This window comes from Conger conger, chromosome 4 (genome assembly GCF_963514075.1).
Source record: "Conger conger chromosome 4, fConCon1.1, whole genome shotgun sequence".
Lineage (NCBI taxonomy): Eukaryota > Metazoa > Chordata > Actinopteri > Anguilliformes > Congridae > Conger > Conger conger.
Window position 1 is genome coordinate 18,302,080 of NC_083763.1, and position 24,620 is coordinate 18,326,699.

Sequence of the window (24,620 nt, forward strand, 5' to 3'; positions counted from 1 at the left end):
ACATTGTACAGCTGTACAGCAATTAAAGCTTATTGGTTGATAAGTGGTTACAACTGCCACAGCCAATGGCATTCTGGGGGCCTTTTCTGATCGTATTCGTTCGTGTGCTGCCCAAATTGCACTCCAGACAAGCAATCACTGAAACTCTGTGCACTATTGCTTATTATGGAAGCGAAGACTGCGTATCTAGTTTTAAAACGATACCAGTTTGGTATCGGTAGCAACAAGCAAATTAGCTATAGTTAGCTTGAATAATTTACAAATATCCACTTACGATAAAATATAGGCAATAGGAACATAGTAGCGATTGCACTAGCGTCGTGCTTCAGGTGGATATTTGTACTTTCGGGAAGCTAACTAGTAATCGCTAATTTGCTAGTAGCGAACTGGTATTGTTTTCTAGATAAGCAATAGTATACAGAGTTTCACTGATCGCTTGTCTGAAGTGCGATTTGGGCTGCTACACGTTCCTTTTGTCTCTACGTGTTCAATCATCAGTAAACCTTTATTGCTCTCAAACTGTAAGTTGCAGTTGCATCGTTTGTGGTAGACTATAATATCTTAGTTATATAGGAAGCTAATTACGCAGCCAAATAACTTGCTTGCTCACAATATCGTTGGTTAGCTAAAGTGAAAACTATAAATACAGTTGTGTACCGCACCAAAGTCAAGATCTCAAAGTCACCTGTTCGACGAACATTTTCTTACTAGGACACTACGTTTCATTTGTCACTGTCTGCTTTCCAAAACAGTGCACGAGAACACTGAATTGTATAATAACGATGTATAGCCTATTAGACGTTATATTCATAGACTGTGGGAAGCATAAACAGTTTTGTGATTTGAGGTTGTCTGTTGTTGCAATTCCTCTCTTGACCGCTATTACCTATTATACCGTTTAAGGAACTATATTTTGTCATTCCATCACTTCCTGTTTCACTTGAAAAATTAGGTAATAAGCATGCAAAATCCCTTTGTCTCCATTAGCATGAAGCCAAAGAACTGTCAATTCAGAAGAGACAGGTAATTGACCATCACACATCTGGTAATGAGGAATGCATACAAGAAGAAACACCTCATACCTGCTGTCAAATATAGAGGTGAGTCATTGATGTGTTGGAGATGTTTTGTTGCAAGTTGTCCTGGGGCACTGTTTAAGATCAATGGCACAATGAATTCAACACAGTACCAGTTAATTTTGGCATACAATCTGGTTATCTCTGCTAGGAAGCTGAGACCAAAGGTAGATTGTCCAGCAAGACTGTTATGCTGGGGGGAACAGAGGAACCAGAAGCAGACGGGGGTGCAGAAAAATGGCGATTTAATTACAACAGGGGCAGAGAGAGCCGGGTCGAAAGACATGTCAGGGTCAAAACCAGGAGGTCTGTCCAAAAATGCAGAAGTACAAAATCCAACAAACGAAGAAGAGTCCGGGGAAGCAGGCAGGGGTCTAAACCAGAAGGGCAAGGGCAAGGGCAAGGGCATGGGCAAGGGCATGGGCATGGGCAAGGACTCAGGAACAAGGGCAGGGGCAGGGGCAAGGAAACAAGGAGGCTAGAACAGGGGGACAGAAACAAGGGCTCGGGAACAGAACAGGACAAGACGAACTAGCACCGTGTAATTGAAAAGGACAGGTATAAATACACAGGGAAATGGGACAAACTAGGCGGGGCATGGGAATGAGAGCGGTCTAACAAATTAACATCAGGTGAGACGCATGAAAGGGTAATAGCACAATAACGAGGGGGAAAACGAAAACGCGGACTGGATTCACAAAGACACACATGTAAAACAAACGGCTCTGGACTAGAGAGTAGACAATTGCAGAGAATCAGGAGATGCAGAGATAAGGAGAGACAGGTGCGAATACTTCGCTGAAACTAAGCAAGTAATCAGTGATAGAATAGGGAGGCGGAGTTACCGAACAGAATTGAAACTGGAGATGCGTTAGTAAGTTAGTCAAGTGATTTAAATTACAAATACCCAAACTAGTGCATGTTAGTTTGTTAGTTTGACAAACATATTAGTGTGTTAGTATAATTAGTACTGTACAAATGGTATGTTAGTTGGGATTAGTATATTAGTGCTATGTACAAACATGAAATAGAGAGAAAGCAGGAAGTAAGGAATGCAAGAGTGGAAGGAAGGTTGAACCCCGGAACTACCGTAAACACCCGAATAGTGGGGCACGCAGACAAGGGAGTGACTGGGCTGGTAAACATTCAGACTCAGACATCACAGGGGAAGACGAGTGCAAAGACTAATGAATATGAACAGAACACCAGACCTGAAATATGAAAAATAATAAATTACAAGAATAAATAATACTAAACAATGATACACTAACACACAGAACACAGGAACATAACAAAGACAATGACTCCAAACATACACCACATATAAATGCTTTAGTGAAAACAGGATTCATGTTCAGTAATGCCAGTCTCAGTCTCGAGACTTAAATCCCATCAAAAACGTGTTCTGAAACGAAGAGGGGGGACTATAAGCGCAAACCCAAGGATATCATCGATTCTGAAAAGTTGGAGGGATGGTTATCTAACCTTATCACAAGTTATATAAAAACGTCATCTTTGCCAGCGGTGGCAATAATTGTGAAATTTGTTTTTTTGGGAAATACAATTTTCATTAGAATTGGTTTTTATTCGAGTCCATTGAATCATTAATAAACCACACTACTTTACACGTGCTGGGGAAAAAACGCATTTCCACATACAGCGGCGAATATTTCAGCCTATACATTTTATTTACATATATATATATATTTATTTCGGGTGCATCGTAAAAATATAATTATTTTCCCGTCTAAAAGAGTGCAGGTCACTACGCCGGTCGCATGTGGCGATGTATGATTTTTTTTTTGTTATACTGCAGGCGTAATCCCGCCCATAAACGTCATCGTCACCGATTCAAATTGCTCGTGAAGCAGGAGAGGATACAGTGAGAGAGGTATAACAGAAGCACTGCTTGTGTAAGGGAAGTGAAGGGTGGCTTTGTTTGTTTTTTTACATGAACACAATTCACTTCTTTAAGAGATGTGGACAGAAATAGGGAAGATAATGCTGTTACATTTGTTACTAATGGAGCTACATTCTTCAAAAGGTGGGTTGCTTTTCCTTTTGAACTTGAAAATTTAGTAATGTATCTGTATGAATGGGTCGCTACGAAGACGGAGCGCTGATGCGCGCTTTCATTGTAGTAAAGCCAGCCGCTGCTGCAAGATACCCGTTCTAAAACTACACATTGAATTGTTGCTTGCATTATACGTTTTTTTGTAGTTAATGTAATTTTCTTTTACTTGTGTAATTTAGCACTCACCGATAGAAATGTTAGTGTGTATCGGTGCATGTGGATGTTTGACAGGTTATATGAAGAAGTAGGCGATTTTGCATTGGCTATATAGATAGCGGACAGTCTTTAGCCTATAACAGAGTGATTTTAAAATTAATTTTGGAATGTGTTCACTGTTCAACAGACACTATTGCATTGTGCACATCACGGCAACACTGGTTTTTAAAAAAATCACATTTTAGATATCTAAAGCAGCCAGGTTCAACCCCAATTTAAGCATCACTTTTTATGTAGCCTATACAATGGTACAGTTTATGAATTAACAACCTAAGTCTTGATTGCCGAGTTGTAGCCTGCTAATAACGAGGTTGCCATGAGGTAATCCCCTAACGACCCTCCACTGTCAACGGAGTCTACATTTAATTAGGAAGCCTACGGAATATGATCGTGATAATAAAACCATACAGTAGCCTATAGTGTTTCGAGTAAATAGCCTATTTGCCATTGTATGACTGTGTTGTGAAATTGGCTGTCACTTGAATGTAATATATTCACTCCGAATGTCACATAGTTCTGTTTAAATTTTGCGTCCTCTCTACCAATACAGGCACAGAAACGGATTGTGTGAATGGTCAATTTCAATGCAAAAACGGACGATGTATACCATCCATCTGGAGGTGTGACGACGATGATGACTGCTCTGACAACAGTGATGAAGAAAACTGTCGTAAGTAAAAAAAACTCAAAACATAAATATTTTCAGCTGAAAATACAACAATGGTTTTTAAAAATGGAAAAACCTTTATTTGCCATAATAACACGAAGCAAACTGGTAGCTAACCGTAAAGAAAGTTTTCAGAGGGACAGGGACAGAGTGTATTAACGCAGCGTGGCTGTGAAGACTGTTAAGGACGCGATGGCTTATTGGCTGCTGACCCTTTGTTGAAGTTCGAGGCTGATGTTGCATGCATTTATTTGTACCAATTACAAATAGGCGCATGTGTGGAATTGTAATAGCAGCCAATGCACGTGTCTCGACTTTAGGATATGGACAGTTAAGTTGTCAGACAGGTTTTGCCGCCAGAAAACCGAAAATGAAAACTGACGTGGACTACTAGCTATATCCTACATTTGGCAAATACGAAGCGGACACGTAAACGTAAGAGGCACGCGCGCAGGCGGGCGCGTACACACAAAACTCAAGTTTATTTTTAATGTAATGTTTTAACGTTTTTAAATCAGTGAGCTCAAACTGAACAGACAGGGATGAGTGTTATGCACTTGTTAGGCAGCAGTGGTTTATGTTAGATGATTTGCAATGCCAGGAGGCACTACATCGGACTGTGTTCAGATTGAGATTGTGGGACCTCAGATTGTGTTTGAGATGAAGGATAAATTGAATGTGTCAGGCAAGAGCCATTATTATATGAATATTTATCACTGAATAAAATGGCAGCGGTTTTTATGGTTCTCAGCTGACCAATAATGATGTTGATGATACGTTTGGTTCTCAAAATCTTGGCAAGAAAATAACACTATAATTCACATTAACTGTACTGTCTTATTTTTTCATATGAGATGGAGTAGCATTGGGGAAATTAATCTCTGGACATCAAAGGATAATATCAGAGATAATAAATTAATAGAGATTGCTATGTAGACATATTGTAACAATGGTAGGTCCATATTCAGTCTACAGAATTTGCCAGCATGGTTAATGTACACTATGCAGTATCCAGCCATAGCCACAAATGTATTTTCTCAGGATTCAATCTTAGCAACATGATGGTACATTTGCAGTGTTGTTTTTATGTTGTTCTTATAGGTGGTGAAAAGTATTGAAGCCACAACAATGACATCTTACCACATCAAATCCATGATATGTAATGAAGTTAACCTAGGCTATTCTACACTGTCATTTGTATGCTTTGACTATAGGAAGTATCTGAGAGGAGAAGGAAACGTGTAGTCTTATCATGCATTTTACTGGAGCAGGATTCATTCAGTCTTATCGTGATTATCTGATGATATCTGATGTTTGTTTTAACCGTTCCTCTTTCTAACAGTTTAACATGAAAAAATCAAAATATATGCCAATAGTATGGCTCTATACTACTTGCTCTTTGTCTGAGTAAAAGTGGACATGCCTCTAGCCTGTATAGCCTACAATGATACAATTGTTTATCTTGTGACAACACTAGTGTATAGGCGATAATTTGTTATGCAGAATGAAGGAATACAATGGTGTGAAATGTGAAAAATGAAAGGCTATACCCAAATGCTGTGCAGGTGGTCATATTAGCGAGTTCTCAAACCATACTCCATATTCCCCCCTATAGACCCAAAGGAAAACAAAAAATCATCAAATAGAGACAATCACGAAATGGCAGTAACAACAATTATCATGCTGTTATATCTGTCTATGTCCAACAAACCTGGTTAACCTTAGTGGTACAGCTGACGGCTGATGTACAGGTAACAGCATTACCTGTGACTCATTCTTAAATGGTATTCCAAGATCTTTATTCAGCGCCCACTATACCACAGCACCAATGACACCAACTTGTTTCCCATGAAATATGCTTTCCAGAAACACCAAATGCTCTATGTGGAAAATCTATGGGTTATACAATACTATTTAAATGAGCTCTTCTGGGAGCATTCCACTGAGGTGGCAGAATTGCACAGAGCCAGCAGAATGGTGGGTGCAGTAGTCCTATATTGGCGAGAGCCGTCTCTCTATCAAAACTTACTGACCCCGTGTCAGCATAGTAAAGAGGGTCTGCTTCCTTTTGGGGGTCTGCAGAGAGGCACACTTCCGAAAACCACCCTACAACAGTATGTCCGCTTTTGGAATTTAATGGGAGGCAGAGGCCTTATATTCTGAGACATACACTACAGTTTCACACCCCATAGGCGTACACAGGGTCACACAGGGGCCTGTACTGGCCTCCGGCCGTGCTGCAGTGCTCTCAGTTTGGGGATCTGGTTTGTATATTTTGGACCCAAGCCTTCAAGTACATTCTGGCTCTGTGCAGTCTGAGCATCACTCTTTCTCAGAATGGCCATCATCCAGCAGGCCGTAAACAAGATGCTGTGATTGGTGGCCAAGGTATTTTGTACTGGCATTGTGCCATCCTGTGCATTTGTAATTTCAGTTTAAACAGTATGTTTACGCTTTGCTCTCAAGTTTTCCTCCTGATAAAAAAGGTGTGGGAGGCATGTGGAAAAATTACCCGGACATGTCTGTAGGAAGCCCGTGTTGCTGTTCCACAGTTGGGAGTCTTGTCACACACTGCCTCTGTGCTGGGCCTCTCTCCGAGGAGATTACCCAAACCTCATCCACAAAATGAATTAGAATAATTCCTAGAAGATTGTCTTTTGTCCTCTCCTCCCAGCGACATTCACCAGAGCAGCAGGGGATTCTTCACTGGTTGCCCATAGAGACCACTATACTAACATCACCCCCACATCCCTCTGCTCTCGCACACGCACACACACGCATGCACGCACACATGAACACACACACAGAAAAATTATGCAAAGAGATTGTTTTTTGAGATGAAGTGGAGAATTTTGTTGAGAGCTGGACAGAAGAGCCTTGAAACAGCAGCTATTGGGAGTGCAAATCTGTGCATTATGGGGTCAGTTGCAGAAAGTCAGCTGTCCTATTCTTTTTGAAACCAGCAGAACATGCTTCAAAGCTTCAAATAGAAAACAGGTCATTCAGAATGTTTCTAAAATTTCATGTGTTGTGGCATCGTACCCTTGTTCTATATTGTGTTGCTGTACTGGTTTTGAATACAGGAATGTAAAACAACCATGTAACCAGATATTTTTTGTAAACCCCCAGGAGGCTGAGACCTTGCTAGCATAATGATAGAATCTAGGTTGTCTATTCACGGAAAGCCTATCAGTTTTTTTTTTCTCTTTGTTATCTGTAATGTTTGTGAATGTTCCTACATTTTAGTTTTCTTCTTTATTTCATTGGTAGTTTTAAAATGTGTTGTTCTTAATTGTTTTGTATTATGCGCTGGCCTGGTTTCTGTGGCAGTCTTTATTGAGCGTTTGAATAGCACAATAAGCTGTGAAGCCGGTTGTGTCTGAGTGCCAGGGTCTGTTGTAGTCGGAGATGAGGCCCTTTAAAGAGGAGGCATCACAGCAGATTTCACGCGTCTCCGTGCCTCAGAGTCCATTGACTGGGATGTCTACACAACAAAGTTCTGTGGGGCAACATGGGGAATCTACAGTCAGGGCTCACATCTCTACACATACACACGCATGTACACAGACATGCTCCTTACATGCGCATAGTTCAAAAGGCGTAGAGATATTCAACCTTCCAGCAATAGTGACCCTGACTTGGTTTCAAATTTCTTGCGCATAATGGCTGGGGTCGGGGTAGATGGTTCTGGTGCTAACAGGGCAGTTCAGAGTGAGCCACCCATTCTTGTGCTGTATCCTGCAGGGTATTCTGGGACAAGCTCTGAAAGTCAGATGTGCTGCATTTACACTGCAGTTGGAATCTGTTTCTCCAGTGTACACTTTTTGATCTGCTGGCCATACTAATTTTCTTTTATGACAAAGACAGTGCTGCAATCGGTGCTCTAATGAAGACAATTAGGGACAAAATTATTTGTTATTTGTTCCAAAGCTGTGTGTGATGTAGGCAAACCCCTCCACCCCTGAACTGAAGCAGGTGCTGGAAAACATTGTAACACACTGTGACGCATGCGGCTGACTGGGAGTAGCTGGGGCTCGATGAGTTGTCACTCACAGTGCGATTGTGAGACAGGGAACAGCAGATCTGCCAGTTGTATTTCAAACCAGGAGGCGAGCCCAGATGTGCGCCCAAACTTCAAAAAATTTCACGTCTAACGAAACTTAAGGCTCATTCGATATGCGCAGTGTAGCTGTGGTCATTATGTGGCTATAGTTTTTGGTTATGATGAGGAAATAAGGCATCGCAGTCAGCAACTGAAAGAGCTGCCAGCAGTATCAGTGAAAGGCAACTGGCAGAATTAGTCAGAGATGTAGAAAACAGTCCCGTTGGCCCATTGTCTGCTTCCTTATTTATATTTCGTCTGTAAAGTGTGGTGGAATGGCAGACAGGAGATATTTTAGATTGGCAGTTCTCACCTCTCAGACAGTGCCTTTGTTTACTTGTAACAGCAGTTCTGCTCCTCCTGTTCTGGGATGTTTGTTTCCTTATACAGTCTGGAGACTGAAGGTCATCTTAAAGGAATAGTTCCGTGATTGGAGTTTTTGGATATTGTTCCAGCTTTAGCATATGCTTTTGTTTGACAGAAGTTTCCTGTAACCAGGTATTGGGGAATCATAGGCTTTGTGGTTTAAACACTTGAAGTAACTGCAAAACATCTTGTATGGCAACCTTACGCCTCCAAAAGTTGCATATGTGCCTGATTATTATTTTTTTTAAGTTAAATTAAATTTTCTCTTCAGTTGCATCTATTTTCTATGATGCCTGTTGCTTAATACACCTGCATTGGAGGATGGAAGTGGCATGGCTTCCTGTATCAACAGTGCTACATACTACACATGAGTGAAGTGCCTCAAAGCAGCAGATTGACAGGGCTGAAAATGGTGCCTGCGGGTCCAATCTGACATTTTCCTTGTTGCACACAAAATTCTCTGGACAAATCAAAAAGCATGCACTAAAACTAAAATAATATTTAAAAAAAACTTTGGCAAGTGAACTGTCCCTTTAACCAGTGAGTGAGCAGGGGATGGCTGATAGAGTTTGCACTGACAGTAAATGTGTCCTGAGCACCAGGAGACATGAAAAGTATTTTGTCTAGAAGAAGCTCTATACAGAAGTAATACCTTATAATGAATCATTTATTGGGTTTTTAGTCTGTGTCTTGCAAAGCTCAAAGGGATTGGCGTTGGGGCAGGGGTGTGCTGGTATTGCCTAGTGCAGCTTGGTAAACTGCAACACTGAGGATATTTTTCACTTTTATGTAATTTTTTGCAGACTCAAAATAGTGTTTGCAGCGTTCTGTCTGTCTACATAATAATTGTTATGCAGTTGAAGATGTGCTTGTATTATTATGTCTGTAATAGGGATGTACATACTATTTTATTAAAATACAGTGTTTTCCATTTTTGACAGTGTCGTTCTGGCCCAAACTATGATTCACCAGTTACAAAAATAACAAGTTGCGCTTCTAGCTTTAAGAATGCACACTTTTTAGCTCATAAAAAATCTGCTTTCATCTTCTGTATCAACTGCATTCTCTCTATACTGTACAGTACATTCTAGTAGCACTGCTCTTGGCTCTTGATTCATCCAAATCACCACTATCATGACCAGTTTCACAAATCAGAGCAGAGATGGTAATTTGATGTAAATGCTCTAAATACTGTCTCTCTGGGGAAGGGGGAAGCAGGCCTACTGATTGGCAGACATGCATAATTTTACACAGTGCTGCATAGAATTGGCCTAGAACATTGCATGCTAGCTAGCAGAAATAGCAGTGCAAATGGAGAATTTATGAAATGTTGGCAATCTGTTGGTGTTAACGAGTTCCATTTAGCATAATCTGAAACCCTATTACCTTACTCCCACTCCTGTCGATTTTGTACCAGGAAAGAAAACACTCCCTAATGTAGACCCTTCGTCCCTGTTGGTAGTGATTTGAAGTTTTGAAAACCCGGAAAATGAAAAAATGGCTTTAAAAATGTGTATCGATTGTTGAAACATTAGAGCCAGTTAGCGAAATACCCCATGGATACATATATTAACGTCCCTACAGTTTATACAAAGCCAATAGGCTTTCCCAGCAAAGCTGCAGAAGTTATAAATTTCGCAGCACTTCCAGGATTCCAACTATTAATCTGTAAATGTGCTGTATATTTCTCTCAGAAAGCTGAAGCTGTTCTTAGGGCAGCATACACTAATCTCAGGCACATTCATCAACTGGATGGTTTCTACTACTCTTTCGCTAGTGCCTGATACTAACCTCGCCACCAGAAGATCACATGACTGAGTAGCCCTCCAACCAGCTATTGATTTGCATTTCAGCTATTACAATGATGTATTGCATTGTGGATTTATGGGATGGAATTTTTCATGGCTTTTTATGGTGTGTCTGTTCGATAGTAAGGATGGTTCCTGCGATGAAAACCTGGGTCTTCGGGAAAGCTGAACAAAGACAGGGCCTCCAACATTGCAGTCTGATGTCAGTGTGGTGCTGTTATGGGTCTTTGTTTTCTGTTGGCTGATTTCTGTTGGCTGATTTCTTCATTTAACGGCTGCAAATATGTGTCAGAATCAGCCACGGGCTATTAATTCATTTGCAGGCGACTTGGAGCTGAGCAGTTCTCCCAGTGCTTTTAGGTGTCAGTAATGAGGTAAGCCTCTGTAAATATCTATGTCAGATAAGTCCAAGCTTTTGAAATAACATGGCTTACAGTAGTGGAACCAATGCCAGATTTTTATTTCAGTTTTCATTTGATCTACAGTATACTATGCTTTACAGAGCATGAGCTCTTAATCCTTTCACAGATTAGGACAGATATTAATGTGACTGAAGTTTATTTACAATCTTATAATCCTTTTTTTGTGACTTGCTGTCACTCTAAATTCTCTGTGGGATACATGCAATGTTTTGGCAAATATTTATGAATGAAACTTGTAATAATTAGTCATTTAGCTGATGCTTTTATCCAAAGGAACTTACAGTTGATTAGACTAAGCAGGGGACAGTCGCCGCTGGAGCAATGGGCCTTCTAAGGGCTATGGGCCTTGCTCGAGGGCCCAACAGCTGTCCAGATCTTATCGTGGCTACACTGGGGCTTGAACCCACAACCATTCGGGTCATGTACCTTAGCCCCTAGGCTACAGGTTGCCCACTTATTGAATACCTCTCTGAACAGCAACAGTGGTTTGCGCTGTAGAATATTAAGTTTCAAGTGTTTAAGTGTGTTATTCCATTTGAAATTAGCAGCTGAAAGTAGGAATGTCAGCATTATTTCTTTGTAGTCTTTTAAAGCATGGCTAGTGTTGGGATTGTATTGAACACTTAGCCATGTTATTCCAAGGTTGTTCTCCTGTACTGTATAATGAAAGAAAATCTTCTAAATCACAGAAAGAACTTATTTTGGTAAGTGTGTGATTGCTATTCAAGGTGGTCTCCTACTCTCCCAGTGTTTTTGAGGTGAGAATAGATTTTCCAGGTGTTTCACTTGCTGAAGAAAATAATAATGTTTTTAATGACGTAATATTATTGGAGTTGAAAAATTCCACATGACCTTTAAAAGAAAAAAGCTTCAAAAGCTTCCCTCTGCATGACTGTTAACTACAGTTAATTATTCTCCAGAGAAAGCAGAAAAAACTATTACACTCGCTTGTGTGCTTGCTGTTGTAGCTGTGAAGGCAGTCTGTTCATTTGTGAATGTTGATGATAAAATTGCTGAAATCTCTGTACATATACGTATGCTTGCCATAAGTGGGGCTATTTGTAAAGGGATTTACATTGCATGATACGTTCTGAGAGAGCTAGCCACCCATTTTCTCTGATGTGCTGCATGCCTGGTCCTGATATCAGAAACCTGTGAATGCTTAAATGCGATCATTTCGCAGAATCACAGTTTTCTTGGGGGGGGGGGGGGGGGGGGGGGAATTTGAACTGTAATCCAATGCGTATGCAGCCTAGGTGAGATAGCAAGGGCACATTTGCTTTGATATTGCAAGGATGTTTTTTGGATGAGCGGAGGATGCGTGTCTTAGACGCCCGCCTACAGTCTGTTTTTGTGCCGTGTTCCAGAATCACCAAATCCGTTGGGCTTCTCTTCAACCCCCCCCCCCGAACACGCTGTTCCTTGGGTCTGTTTTTGGTGTACACCATGAAGGCACATTGTTCACTTCCTTCCACAGGCATGGGGACTGCTCCACATATAAGAGCTCCTTTATTTCCATGTCTGTGTGAACACCTCTCTTGTCTACACACACTGACACTTTCTCAATGGTCCTCTCTACTGCCTGATTAGTTAAAGGCTCACATTCCACAAAGCTGGCTTCAAAGAGATTTAAAGAGATTCAGGTTGTGTGTGTGTCAGACCTGGGTCAAATAATCATTTCAGATATTTCATGGCCACTCAAATACATTTATTTATTTATTTCTAAGCGTTCAAATATAAAATATTTGAAACAAGGTATCTGAAATATTTCATTTTATTAAGCAATTTCACATACTGTCAACACTTATATTCCAGTGGTTTAACCAATCCTTGTGAGGCTTGCAAATGGTATTGAAAAAGTATGAATGTCTACAAAGATTATGCATTAACTATAATAAGGTAGCATTCAAACTAAATATGAAATTGTTCAAACCTAACTCATCCCTCAACTCTTGATAGTTCCCTCTGGTCTTCAAATACCCCAGAGTTGTGACTAACAGCTATGCTCATACCAGCGGCTATTACCCTTCTGAATTTAGAGATTGTTCTTCATTGACCTTAAACATGTTAGAGTGGCTTCGTACAAAAAACTATTTTACACAGTCATTAGACTCTTCAGGCTTTTAGCATTGCATTGTTTTATCATGATTTTGCACATTTCGTGGCATGTAAAATTAAAACAGGCAATTTTTTTTTCATCATAAAATAGAGCTTTGCAACACCTGCTCCGAACACTCAACAATGGTGCACTCAAGCCGGCCCTAATTGGCTGATTAATCTCCAATTATCAATTATCTCAATTTAAAAAACAATTGTGCTCAATTATCAGGCATGACATGGTGTAGCCCACAAAGTTGCAGTGAGGTTGGAGTCAGATGATTGGTATGCAGGGGGATTTCAAGAATGAAATATATTTTACATTTCATTAGAAATATTATTTCGAACGTTTTTTAAGGTTTTTTATTGAAGTATAGGGAACAAATTGAACCAATTTTGTTTTGGTTTCTTTAAAGTAGCCTTTGAATCTAACTTTTATATTTTGAAAGTGTGTGTGTTTATGGGGTTTATCAGTACTGTGCGAGTGTTTGTGTGTCTGTTTTATCCCTGATGTTCCTCTGTCTCAGTCTTCTGAATGCACTCCCAGCACAGCTTTAAGCATCTATTTTATGAGCATTTTTATAACCCTCTCACCCTATTTCCAGTGATTCTAAAGTCTGCTTCGCCAGATGACGCACTTAAAGCCATCAGAATGAATGCCGTGGTTAACAATGGTGTAAAATCAGATCTGCTGCAATGATAGAGCATCTAAAATTGATGAACTGCAATAACACCTTCCTGTTTTTCTGATGCTTCACATCAGTCTTCACTGGGGAGTCTCCCACACCGAGTTTTTCCCTGATGACAAAGACACTCCTGTAGATGACCAGGTCCAGTTGAGAAATGGTGGACGTAGAAACGCAGGAAAAGCATCACCATGCTTCCTTCTTCTATGACCCCCTCCCCCCTTCTCATGGAATGGAGCAGATTTTTGGACTTCTGCCAGTGAAATGGGAATATCTGCTAAGCTTGCATGATTCAGCACCCTCTGACACACCCTCTCACACACCCTCTCTCTTTCTCTTGTGCTTTCTCTCTCACCCACCTCCCCCTCCAAGGTCTTTTGCTTTGTTAGAGGGTGTAAGTATGGAATCAGCACAAGCTTTGAATTGTCAAGTCTCTTTGGAGGAAGATTTATCCAGATTTTATGAAATATTGTTAAGGCACAACCGAAAGTAGGTACAGAGGAAGGCAATTTTTTTAAACAATGTCACCTGCTCAATATCACCACCTGCTCGATATCCGTGATCTGTCTGATTAGTGCACATACTACAGTTGCATACTAGTTCAATAGTTTCTGCCCAGTATAAAGCAGTGCTCTTGGCTATCTGCCACCATTTATCTTATTTTCCATCATTTGCCTTTGTCCTCCCCCTACCCTGCCTATATTCAGCTGGCTAATGTTGTCATTAGTAACTGTTTTAAATGCTGTAATTATCTTAAATGAATCTGTGACACCAGGAGAAGATGGGGCTTTCAGAGGGCAGGTCTCAACAGAAAGGCATCATTTACAATGGGCTTGTATAGTCAGAGTTCAAATGTGCTTCTCCTTCTCAAAGATTTTTTTTATCCCCTTGAGTTAAATGGAAATATGCATGTGAGTGACACACACTTTAATGGAAAAGATTTCTCTCTCTCTCATTCCTCAGTGTGTACATTCTGACCCTGAAGCTTATGATGCGGTAATTAAAGGAATTCTCATCAGGGCGGTTACACCGAGTGTCCGCATTCACTGACAGAGCAGGGGAAGCCAATACACAAAGGTTGTCCTAGCAACTACTGTAGCTGCAGATAAAAATGCTTTGATGACTTGTTCGTATATAAACTAAACCCTGTATCCTAGCACAATACACCTTGTCTCGCACTGTTAGAACTGCAGAACCACTCTTTTCTGCTAGTAGCCTAATGACTGCTATGTTTACCCTTGGTTTTTTGTTTTCTGGAGTGGCAGGTATTTCTTAAAGCACGGTGAACATTTTTCAAAAAATGAATGGCATCAATATCAAGAAGTCTGAGAATATTGTTAGCCATTCATATGATGTTTTTCAATTCATTACTTATTTCATGCAACATAATTACAACCAATATCAAGTCAAAATTCCACATTAAATTAGCTACATATCTACATTTGCTGATGTTACTCAGCATAGTTATCTAGCAGGCAGTTACTTTGCTAGTTATGTTAACTAGCTAATGGTTATATTGAAGACATGGCTATTCCATACATTTGGAAGAAAGCTAATCTCTCAGAGAACGTTGCACCAGGTTTTTCTTCTCATCAGTTGTGTCAGTGTGCGCTCAAGATTTAATTCGTGCAAAAGCTTGGACTTTAGAATGCGACGGCAAGTGCTTGGCAATGCAGCTTAAAGTGTGGCGTGCCAATTATATCAAATGGGAGATTCAGAATAAAACACGCATAATGGGAGGGTCAAGTGCATCGAGTAGCAGCGATCCTGATTCCGGGAGCAGCAGTACGCTGCGATTGTTTAACGGCATGGGAAACAGTGGGCAGCCTGGTACGCACAGCACAGCAGCGGTTGACTAAAAATCAGCCTGGAGCCAAGCCAAGATCTTCTGGTCTTATCCGAGGATGCTTCTGTAAGCATCATGACCAGTAGAGGCTATATATACCACATCACAAACTTTGGACTGACTTCTCAGTAAATAACAGTTTTTCCCTTGGGGAAAACCTGCTGGACGGTGTATTGATTCATGGCTGGTTGCTGAATTTCTGCCACTTTTTCCACACCTGAATTCACTGTTCTTCTGCATGCCAATGCTTAGTGACATCCTATTTGGTTCACCTTGGAAGTATTATCTATGAAATATTGTTCATATTATGCTATGAAAACAAAAGGTAAGCTCACTACCTTAAATTAGATAGAAATAAAAATGAAATAGAAATGAGAGTAGTTTGCATTGTAATTACACAGGTTTTCCCCAGGCTTTCTAAGGTAGTCAGGTGGCAAAGGCAGCAGTTAGTGACTTGAAGAATAGCTTGCATTTACAAATATTCAAATAGTTCAGCATGCACTGCAGGTTCAATTTAAAGAGACGCAGGGCTCATGTCAAGTTTATTGAGGTGCCGATCTAGAAAATGAAGGAAGACCATAAACTCTTTTCATATTCGCTTTCATTTAGAATACAAATGAGCAGTGGTGATTTAATCTAGGTACTGTATGGAATTTGCTAGATCTTTTCATCCCTGTGTTGTGCACATACACCCTCCTGTTCACTTTATTTTTGAAAATAAAACCCTGACCACCTACTGGTGAAGTATGATAAAAAATACATTGAAGTATATTTGTTTTTTTACAAAGATATAGATGGTTTATTAACCATTAGCTTTGGTCCTATTGGCTAAACAGTTGTCAGTAACACCTGAGTATTTGCTATCATCAGTACTTTCTCCACATTATTCATTGTATGCATCAAACTTGAAAGTTCCAAGAATAGATTTGGAAGTAGGTTCTGACAATGTCCAGACAAATGCTTGCCTTGATCAATACATGGAAAGGTCTGACTTGACATCATATCATTGGCCATTGTCAGTTTTTCCCATTTCTGGATGTGGGCTTTCGTAATGGGAGAAGGATCCCCCCATAATTAAAAGCCCTAGCAATTACTGTGATTAATTGGTTTAGTTTCATCGTCTTCTGGAGCTTATAAATATTAATGTTTCAAGTTATCATTCTGTCAAAGGTGCTGAAGTCTAATTTCCGATTAGCTGCTTTGTCAGGCATCATAGCTGCTTTCCGATTATGAATTTTAACAAGAATCAGGCTACTTAGAAAGTTATTTCTCTGTCAATGGATGCGCTACCATTTGAGTTCATATCCAAATTTTAAATATTTTATGTAAATTTATGTAGAATGAAACCTTTTGCCAGTTTTTTGCTTGCTGTTATTTTAACAAAATGGCTTTTGTACCTGCTGAATTACAAAAAGCGAACTGATGGATCATGACAGGAACCTACAAAAGTGAATGTACAAGAAAGCCACTCAAAGAATACAGCAGTGAAATTGGTAAGCTCACCTCATTCTGTTGAGAATATGGATCTGAAGGTTTAGCTATTGAAGGCATCATTAATTTATGAAAACAAGCCTAATGACCCATTTTGAAAGGGGGTTCTTGTTCAGTACAGAGCAAGATAAATGTGGGATTATTGAGCAGATTGATTTTATTTTTGTTTTCAGGTTATTATTATTCCTCTTGAAAGATCAGAGGAGCATCTGACAGCGGTTAAAAACGCAGATAAAAAAGCACTCCGGGCTTATGAGTTGTCAAAGGGTAGTTCTGAGGCCTCACTTATAAAACATTCATACGCACGGATTTGATGCTAAATTCAATAGATTTCTTCGTAACATGAAAATCAACACAAAAGTTGAGATTTATAAAACGTGAAAACGCAGATGCAAACTCTAGAGGATGCGTATAAACTTTTCCTTGTGGCTATGCAGCAGGACTGTAATGAGAATACTTTACTTTATGCCATTCACTTCACACATGGAGATGACTAGAGTTTAGGCTATTGGACGACACGCTTCAGATTTCTTTGTGTGAAAAGATCTGTTTGACAAAGTATTGTGGGCCATTAACTGGGCTATTGTGGCCATAGTTGTAGGTTGTAGGTAGAATAGCATGCTTGTGAGATTTGACGCTAGACTACATATGACTACTGTAGGTGGTCCAGCAGTGTCTCCCACAAAGTTGAACTGAAACCAACTATGATTGTGACACTTGCTGTTTCTATTATCAAGTGTGTAAATCTACATAAAAAATACAGCCTAATAATACTAATAATTATCTATACTTTTATGGTTTTAACTTAAAATCAATCGAAAATGTAAATATGCAGTGTGTCCTAATGATTCATAAATGCTATATAATTGAGAGGTGCATTGAGAACGAGCAGCAGAAGGCTTGTATTGATGGCTGTCAATGACAACTCCATTGAAATAAAATAATCATAACAAAATGTATGATATACTGAATATTAAAACGTACAACATTAGCTTTGCTGTTGTCTATGAATACAAAAAGAAAAATGGCTATATATAAATTTTACAGTATATGACATTTCAACGTTTTTTTCTGGCAGTTATAAGGGTAATTTTCTTAATTGTTTCTTAAATGACAATGTGTGTTAACGTGAAGACAATCACGTGGTTAAAAATAACCTTCCATTTTTAATCCTTATTACTATTAGACCACTTTCTGAATTAAGTGATTACTAGGAGGTGCTTTCTCTCACCCAGCAGACAGACAGCCTTTGACCTTTATGTCTCTGCTTCTCCTGGAAGGGGGTACCTAGCACATTCCGGTCTTACAGCAAGGTCAATAAGGGGTAATCAGAAGACAAAATTCTGATAAATGTTAGTGGCCAGCTTCATGTCTTTTTGTTTTGGTAAAGCCCCCCTTCTGGAAAAGTGTGTACAAGATGTCTGATTCGAATCAGAAAGCCAGGAAGCTTTCTCACATTCTGTTATTTCTTTGCAAATAAATACAAAAGTTAAACTCAAGTATAGCTATCGTTGTTTTTACTAGGACCTGTTTCATCAGGCAATGCTCACCTGTAAAATGTAAAAAAGGGCATTTTTCCTTAACAGAGTATACAACCCAAAACTGACCACATAACAGCATTTATAAACAGAACATGCATAGAAACATTATTTGTGTGTATGGACATGGTATAAATCATTTGTTGAACATTTTAGGAATCAATTGTACAGTCTCTTTACAAGCTTGAAGATTTATTCAATAAAAAATAAATGCATAATCAGGTGCAGTACAGGTACAAGACAATACAACTAGTTTGACAACATTACAGTCGTTTTAAGTAAGAGAGACAATAACCAATATGTCAAATGTTACATGATATCATAGAACGTGTGCTTATGCTTCCCTCTCAGGTTCAAAGCCTTTTTAATAATTGGTGAGGTAAAAATGAATATAGCTTTTTTTCTCATTTTATGGTCACCTCTCCATGGAAACTGCAAGATATCAAGAGGTAACGTAGCTAATTGAATTGAATTAATGTTTGGTCTTGTAAACCACTTATTAAATTACGCAGAGTAGTCATTGCGGGGGAAGCTGATCCAGTCGGTACATACAGAGCTTTACTAATGAGATGGCTGCTTTATTTCCATATCTCTCAGATGATAAACAACGGGGGGTGTACATAGGATCTGGAGGGTTTGAAAGGGTTTTTTTTTAATATCTGTCGCCTATTTTTGTGTTTTCCTGACATCAATGCATACAAATCCTCAAAACTGTGATGTTAATCCAAGATCAATAAAATGTATTGCTTTGAAAAATTGAATGCTTTGAAAATGCTTTTGTGGATATTCATCAATTTTGATACAAATGATGTGTTAGTTGACCCTCAGCCAGATCTTGGGGTCTCTTATGGCATTTACATGTTTACCACCATCTATGTCAGTTGGGTGACGTTGCGCGGTGGCGCTCCTTTGCGCTCCAGATGGTCCCATTTTTAGATTGTCGAGCCCGTTTCGTTTTCCGCCCATTCAAATCTCGAGGGGATGTGACCGAGACCATTTGCAGCCTCGCCCCTGATTGGCTGTGCGGCAGCATGACTGACAGCGTCGATCACATTTTTGGCAGTTTGATGTGAGAGCTTGTCCCTGGCCAGATGCTGAGGAGAAGGCAGCACTGGAGAGTTCTCAGACGGTGACGCCCGTGTCTGGTCCGCAGATCGTCTGTCAGCCTGCATACTCCTCCCCTCATCACAGTGTGGAGGAGCATGTCTGGATGCGAAAACAAGGCCTGGAGAGAGCCCTCACCTATGCCTGTGCATATTTTAATGTGACAGCATATTAGGCAGTCAGGGACTGAATCTGTGGGCTTATTCAATGCGAGACATGTGCATTAATGGCATTCTTTGGTGGGAAAATGAAAGTGTCAATCTCAGGATCCTGTGAATGTTGTTCATGTATGTTTGTTTTTGTTAGTATTATTATTAAAAATTTTTCTTTATTACTGCCACCAAGACTACTTAGCCTGTTAACAATGGGCACACTGAAGGGGTGCATTTCACTTATATCTCAGTCCCACAGTTATGGCATTAAGCAGACCTGTCTGCTATCTAAGCCTCACATGAGTCTTTGCTCCAAATATGCACGCTTATAAGGAAATTTGAAATGTGTGGGCGTGTGTGTGTGTGTGTCTTTGTTTGGGAGTGGGCGAGCGAGGACTGTCAGTGCAGACAATGGGGCGATAGCTGCCTATCCACCGCAGAGATTACTGCAGCGTATTGATTCCTGGGGCACAGCGAGGTGCCGACGACTGTCACACGTCAGGAAGTTCACAGAGAGGTAGTTTATTTTAATGGTCAGTCAACCAACTTATGGGCCTGTAAAAGTGACAGATCCTCATGGCCTACACTGGGTCAGCACCGTGTGAACAATGGCCACTGTTACTAAGAAGTGCTTGAGTCTCAGTTCTGCACCGTTTGGTGCTGAAACAGGAAAATTGCATGGGATAATGGGATAAAAACAAATAACCCAGTAATTGGCTCCATTGTAGCATTTGTTAGTGAGTGGTATTTTCCCACTGAAACACAATACCTCACTGTGTCCGGTACGCACTGAGGGGAAATTCACTGTAGTTATCTGACGGAGTTATCATTTCACCCAAGACTGAGCTGGAGAGCCACTAAATGAGATGTTCTGAGTTGTTCTGACATGTGATGATGTAACATAAATGAAATTTGAAAAATATTTTTTTAGTATTATGTGCTTTATTGGCATTCAGTACATCGCTCCCTCCCCCTCTCTCTGTCTCGCTCTCTCTCCCTTCTTTCTCCCTCTCTCCCTCCCCCCTCTCTCCCTTGTTTCTCCCTACCATCTCTCTCTCTTGCCCTGTCTCTGTGGGACTAAACTGCCTCTCTAATGTTGATTTTCATTGGCTGCATCTGGAGGACCCATCCCTGCTGTAGAGAGCTCGGCTAACAGAAAGCACTGCGGGCTCTGGCAGCCTTCTTCAGCAAAGAGAGCTCAATTCTGCCTTTCATGTGACATTCCAGCCATAGGGTGGTCTGCTTGTGTCAGCCCCCATAATCCTCCTGGCCCTGAGCCGCCACCCCTCCCCCTGCTCTTCCGAGCTGGACGTCCACCTCCGGGGCAGAGGTCGGCTCCGACCGTGTCCCGTGATGAGCGTTAAAGGACGAGGCAGAGCACCTCGGTTCCACCGGGCCCGCGTATCGACGGTGAAAGAGCACCGCGGATCAATCTCCCTCCTTTTTGTTCACCGGGGACTTGGAATGCATGGCCTTCAGTGCCCCAGTTTCATGGCCTTTTTCATCCTCCTCTTCATTAGCAGCCTTCTCCGGAGCCCGAGCCGTTTGAGAGCTTCAATGCAGCCGTTACGCAACGGTGCCAGTCTGAATGAGCCATTTGCATACTTGTGTTGAGAATGGTGCCATTATTTGGGAGGAAGTTAGCCCGCGGGGCGAAGCCCGCTTAGCCCGCTACTTACCTTCCGTGTGTTTCCGCGGTCGCTCCGCGCGGGCCAGAACGCGTGCGCTCCCTCCTCCGTCCTGCCCATTGTCTCGTCTCCAGTCCCGCTCCAGAAGAGCGCGGCCAAGAAAGACTTGGCCCGCCGCGTGACCCGCTGCGTCAGGAATCCCATCTGTCGCGCGGAGGAAGCCAGAGCGCTTTAATCGCCGGCTTCCCCTCCCCGCGCTCACGCCTCCGTCTCTCTCACCCCTCGGCGGGGAGAAGGGTGCGAGGGAGGGGGTGCGCAGCAGGGCTGCAGTCAGGTGTGAGCTCTCTGCTCATCTGTTCGCCATGGCGGCGACGGGAACGGGAGCCAGGAGCGAACGTGTGCGCTGGCTGGAGCCTACAGCTGCGCCCAGACACCTCTGCAGCAGGGAGCGTGTCAGAAACCCGTTGTCTCATTTGCATACATTTGAAGTGGCTTTCCATTTGCAGCAATTAAGCATCACACTCAATCAGAAAAGCCGACTGCCCCCAGAACGTGATTCATATCTAGTTTTGAACCGGTTTTGATCCAATCGTGGCGGCCGGCGTGAAATTGAATTAGACCACGCTGATGCATCAAGTATGTCCTTGACTTTAATCACGCCGTAGCCGTAAATACAGTCCTGTATGTTTTCTGCAGTAATCACCAGATCTCTGATCAAAGAGCATACGGAGCTCTCTGCCTTTAGAAGTTGTAATGGTGCGAGCACACGCACAGACAAACACGCATCAGAATCAAAAACATTCAGCTTCCAGTGCGTACTGCCCGATTTTCGTGGCAATTAAAATGAGAGAAACTCAATTATTTTTTCTTCCTCTCTGGTTTCGGGTGTGGAGTTAGAACGTGGTTTTGGCTGCTGCTGTGGTGAGCCGAGATGTGATTCAGCAGCAGCGTCTGGGGTTTCATTATTAATAATCGAGCAGAATGTTAACGAGCAGGCTCTCCTCCAGAACGGCAGCCGCTTCGCCCCGCCCCCTCTGAGACTCCTGGCCTATGGCTACCTGAGTGACGACTGTAGCACCCGCCCACCCACACCACCCTCCCTGATCTCACTGCGTGTGAACTCATAAGTAAAGCAGCGCAAACAACTACTGAGTTCAGCTAAAATCAAGCAAGAATATGGGCATAAGGGCCAAACATGAACAGGGTGTGGTTTACCCTTCTCACTAATGTGGCTCAGGTGGTTTCACAAAGAAAAATCATGAAATTTGGTCACCCATTCAGCTGTGATGCTCTACCATGTGCAATAATGCCTTTCAGCATCAATATTCATAAGCTGACCCTCTCCTCCTGTTCGCCTGGTCTCTTTGGGACGCTGCTAGCTGCCTTGCTTTGGAAATTCACATATCAAAGTGCTGATTATCGGAGCTCTTTTATAGCCCATACATACAGATACTACACAAATGGGTGCTTTTTCGTGTGCTGTTTCTGTTCTTTTATATACCCCATGTGCTGTACAGTACTGTGCAAAAGTCTTAGGCACCCTAGAGTTTTATCAAAAATTAATGAGAATTCCAAACAATTTTCCAAAAAATTAGATTAAATGTTTTTTGTATTTTATTAAATTAGGTAACATATTATGTAATAGAACACTTTTCAGATAAAGAAATGAATCAAGAGCCTCTCCAGGTAATCCTGGAGAGGCTCCAGGATTACCTGGAGAGCCAGAAACAAGTGAGGCAGCCAGAGTCTGTGGCAAGTTCTGCAATATGCTTGGAACAACCTACCAGCCGATTTTCTATTAAAACTGCAGGACAGATTACCTAACTGCACCTAATTGATGTTTTAAAGGGAAAGGGCTGGGCACTGACAACACATATTGATTTGATTTAGCTTTTAGCTGTTTACTGCCCTTTATAGTTAATTTGTTCGATATTTAGAAACTTTTAATTACATTATTTTTGAAAGTGTCTTTGCTTTACGGAATGTGTCTAAAGGCTGGTTTATACTCGACTGAAATCGCTGAATATTCATGAACGTTCTAACGTTACCCAACATTGACTATGGCCGTTGTTTCATTTAAAATATATTTAATTTATGTATAAGCCACTGTCACTGCATGTCACTGCGACAAGCAATGTTGATAGGCCGGCGGCCCAACACAGTATAAACCAGCCTTAAGAATTTTGTGCACTATCGTATACATACACCTGCATCTCTTCTCAGATATTTTCTTTTTGGGTTTGAATTGTGCTGTGTTCATGCAACTCCCCTAGGTGAGGGGCCTGGTCTTAGTCATCGGAGTGGCTCATTAGAGGTGGAATGTCATGTGACCTCCCCGCCTGAATCGGGCTCCCTGCCTATCCCCAGTCTTCTCAGCCAATGACCTTCCACTGGTTTAATTTTTTCCTCTCATTTATTTATCCGATCATTCATTCATTAAGTCTTAATCTTTCCAAAGTGCTTCTGAATCGCCTCTGCCTCACCGTGTGCGATCGATGAAATGTGCACAACCTTTTTATGGAATCACAGATCCATCTTATCAGCCCAATGAATCCCAGCTTAACGAAGAGTCCCCTCTGTGCATGCTCATTTGTTTCAGTTATTGAATCCACTGAACTGAAATCATGGAACGGCTAGCTCTGTGTGTCTGTATACAGAAATAACAACTATCAACCTGTGGCCCCCTGACTTTCACTTTATGGCTGATATTTTTGTGGTGACTAATGTCAAACTTCTCACAGTTGGAGATGTCTGCTGACAGAGTGTAAGCCCCCCAATCATGATGTCTGCTCTCCACCATTTTAAACCGCCGGCGAATGAACTGTTTAACGACTAGCTTCCAGGGGGAATTTTCTAAATGCCGTTTTCTTTGCCAGGGATAGCAGTTTAGATGTATATTTTTGTCACAGAAATTGTTCTAGACAATTCTTCCTTTGTTATCTCGGGGGGGCTTGGAGCTGTGTGGGTTTTGTGACAGCCACCCCCCTGGGGTGTTTCAGACTGCAGACAGTCTCCTTGTGATCAGACCTCAGAGATTTACCCTTGGTATCTAGCCATCGATGTGACATGTTGTAGGGATCTTCTGACAGCGTGGTCTAGGTTTTTTTTAATCAGACTTAAAACTTTCCTGGGTCAAGTATTGCTGTTGTATCCTTCAGTAAAGTCATCAACCTTTTGTACTTGAGTAAATATTTGAACGTCTAATTGGACAATACTGCAATTTATCTGTAAAAGGCACTCGGCATGGGGGATTGGGAACTTATTTTGCCTTTGAGATTCATTTGGCATTACTGGGGTTAAAAGACCGATCTCACCATTGCCTCTCTACTGTACATCAGTTTGAATTT

The 24,620-nt window shown here is 41.3% G+C and overlaps 1 protein-coding gene across 4 annotated transcripts in view; it reads left to right on the forward strand.

Moving 5' to 3' along the window:
* The first annotated feature begins 322 nt into the window (after positions 1 to 322).
* lrp8 (low density lipoprotein receptor-related protein 8, apolipoprotein e receptor) overlaps positions 323 to 24,620 on the forward strand; it is a 125,533-nt gene continuing 101,235 nt past the window's right edge. For 3 of the 4 annotated variants that reach the window (XM_061237888.1, XM_061237889.1, XM_061237886.1), the window contains exons 1-3: positions 1,013 to 1,100; positions 2,893 to 3,120; positions 3,917 to 4,036. In XM_061237888.1, coding sequence (XP_061093872.1) covers positions 3,054 to 3,120; positions 3,917 to 4,036 — 187 coding nt within the window. In that variant the 5' untranslated portion in view covers positions 1,013 to 1,100; positions 2,893 to 3,053. Of the gene's footprint in view, positions 522 to 987; positions 1,101 to 2,892; positions 3,121 to 3,916; positions 4,037 to 24,620 lie in introns of those variants that run through there. The other variant, XM_061237887.1, reaches the window with a different exon arrangement.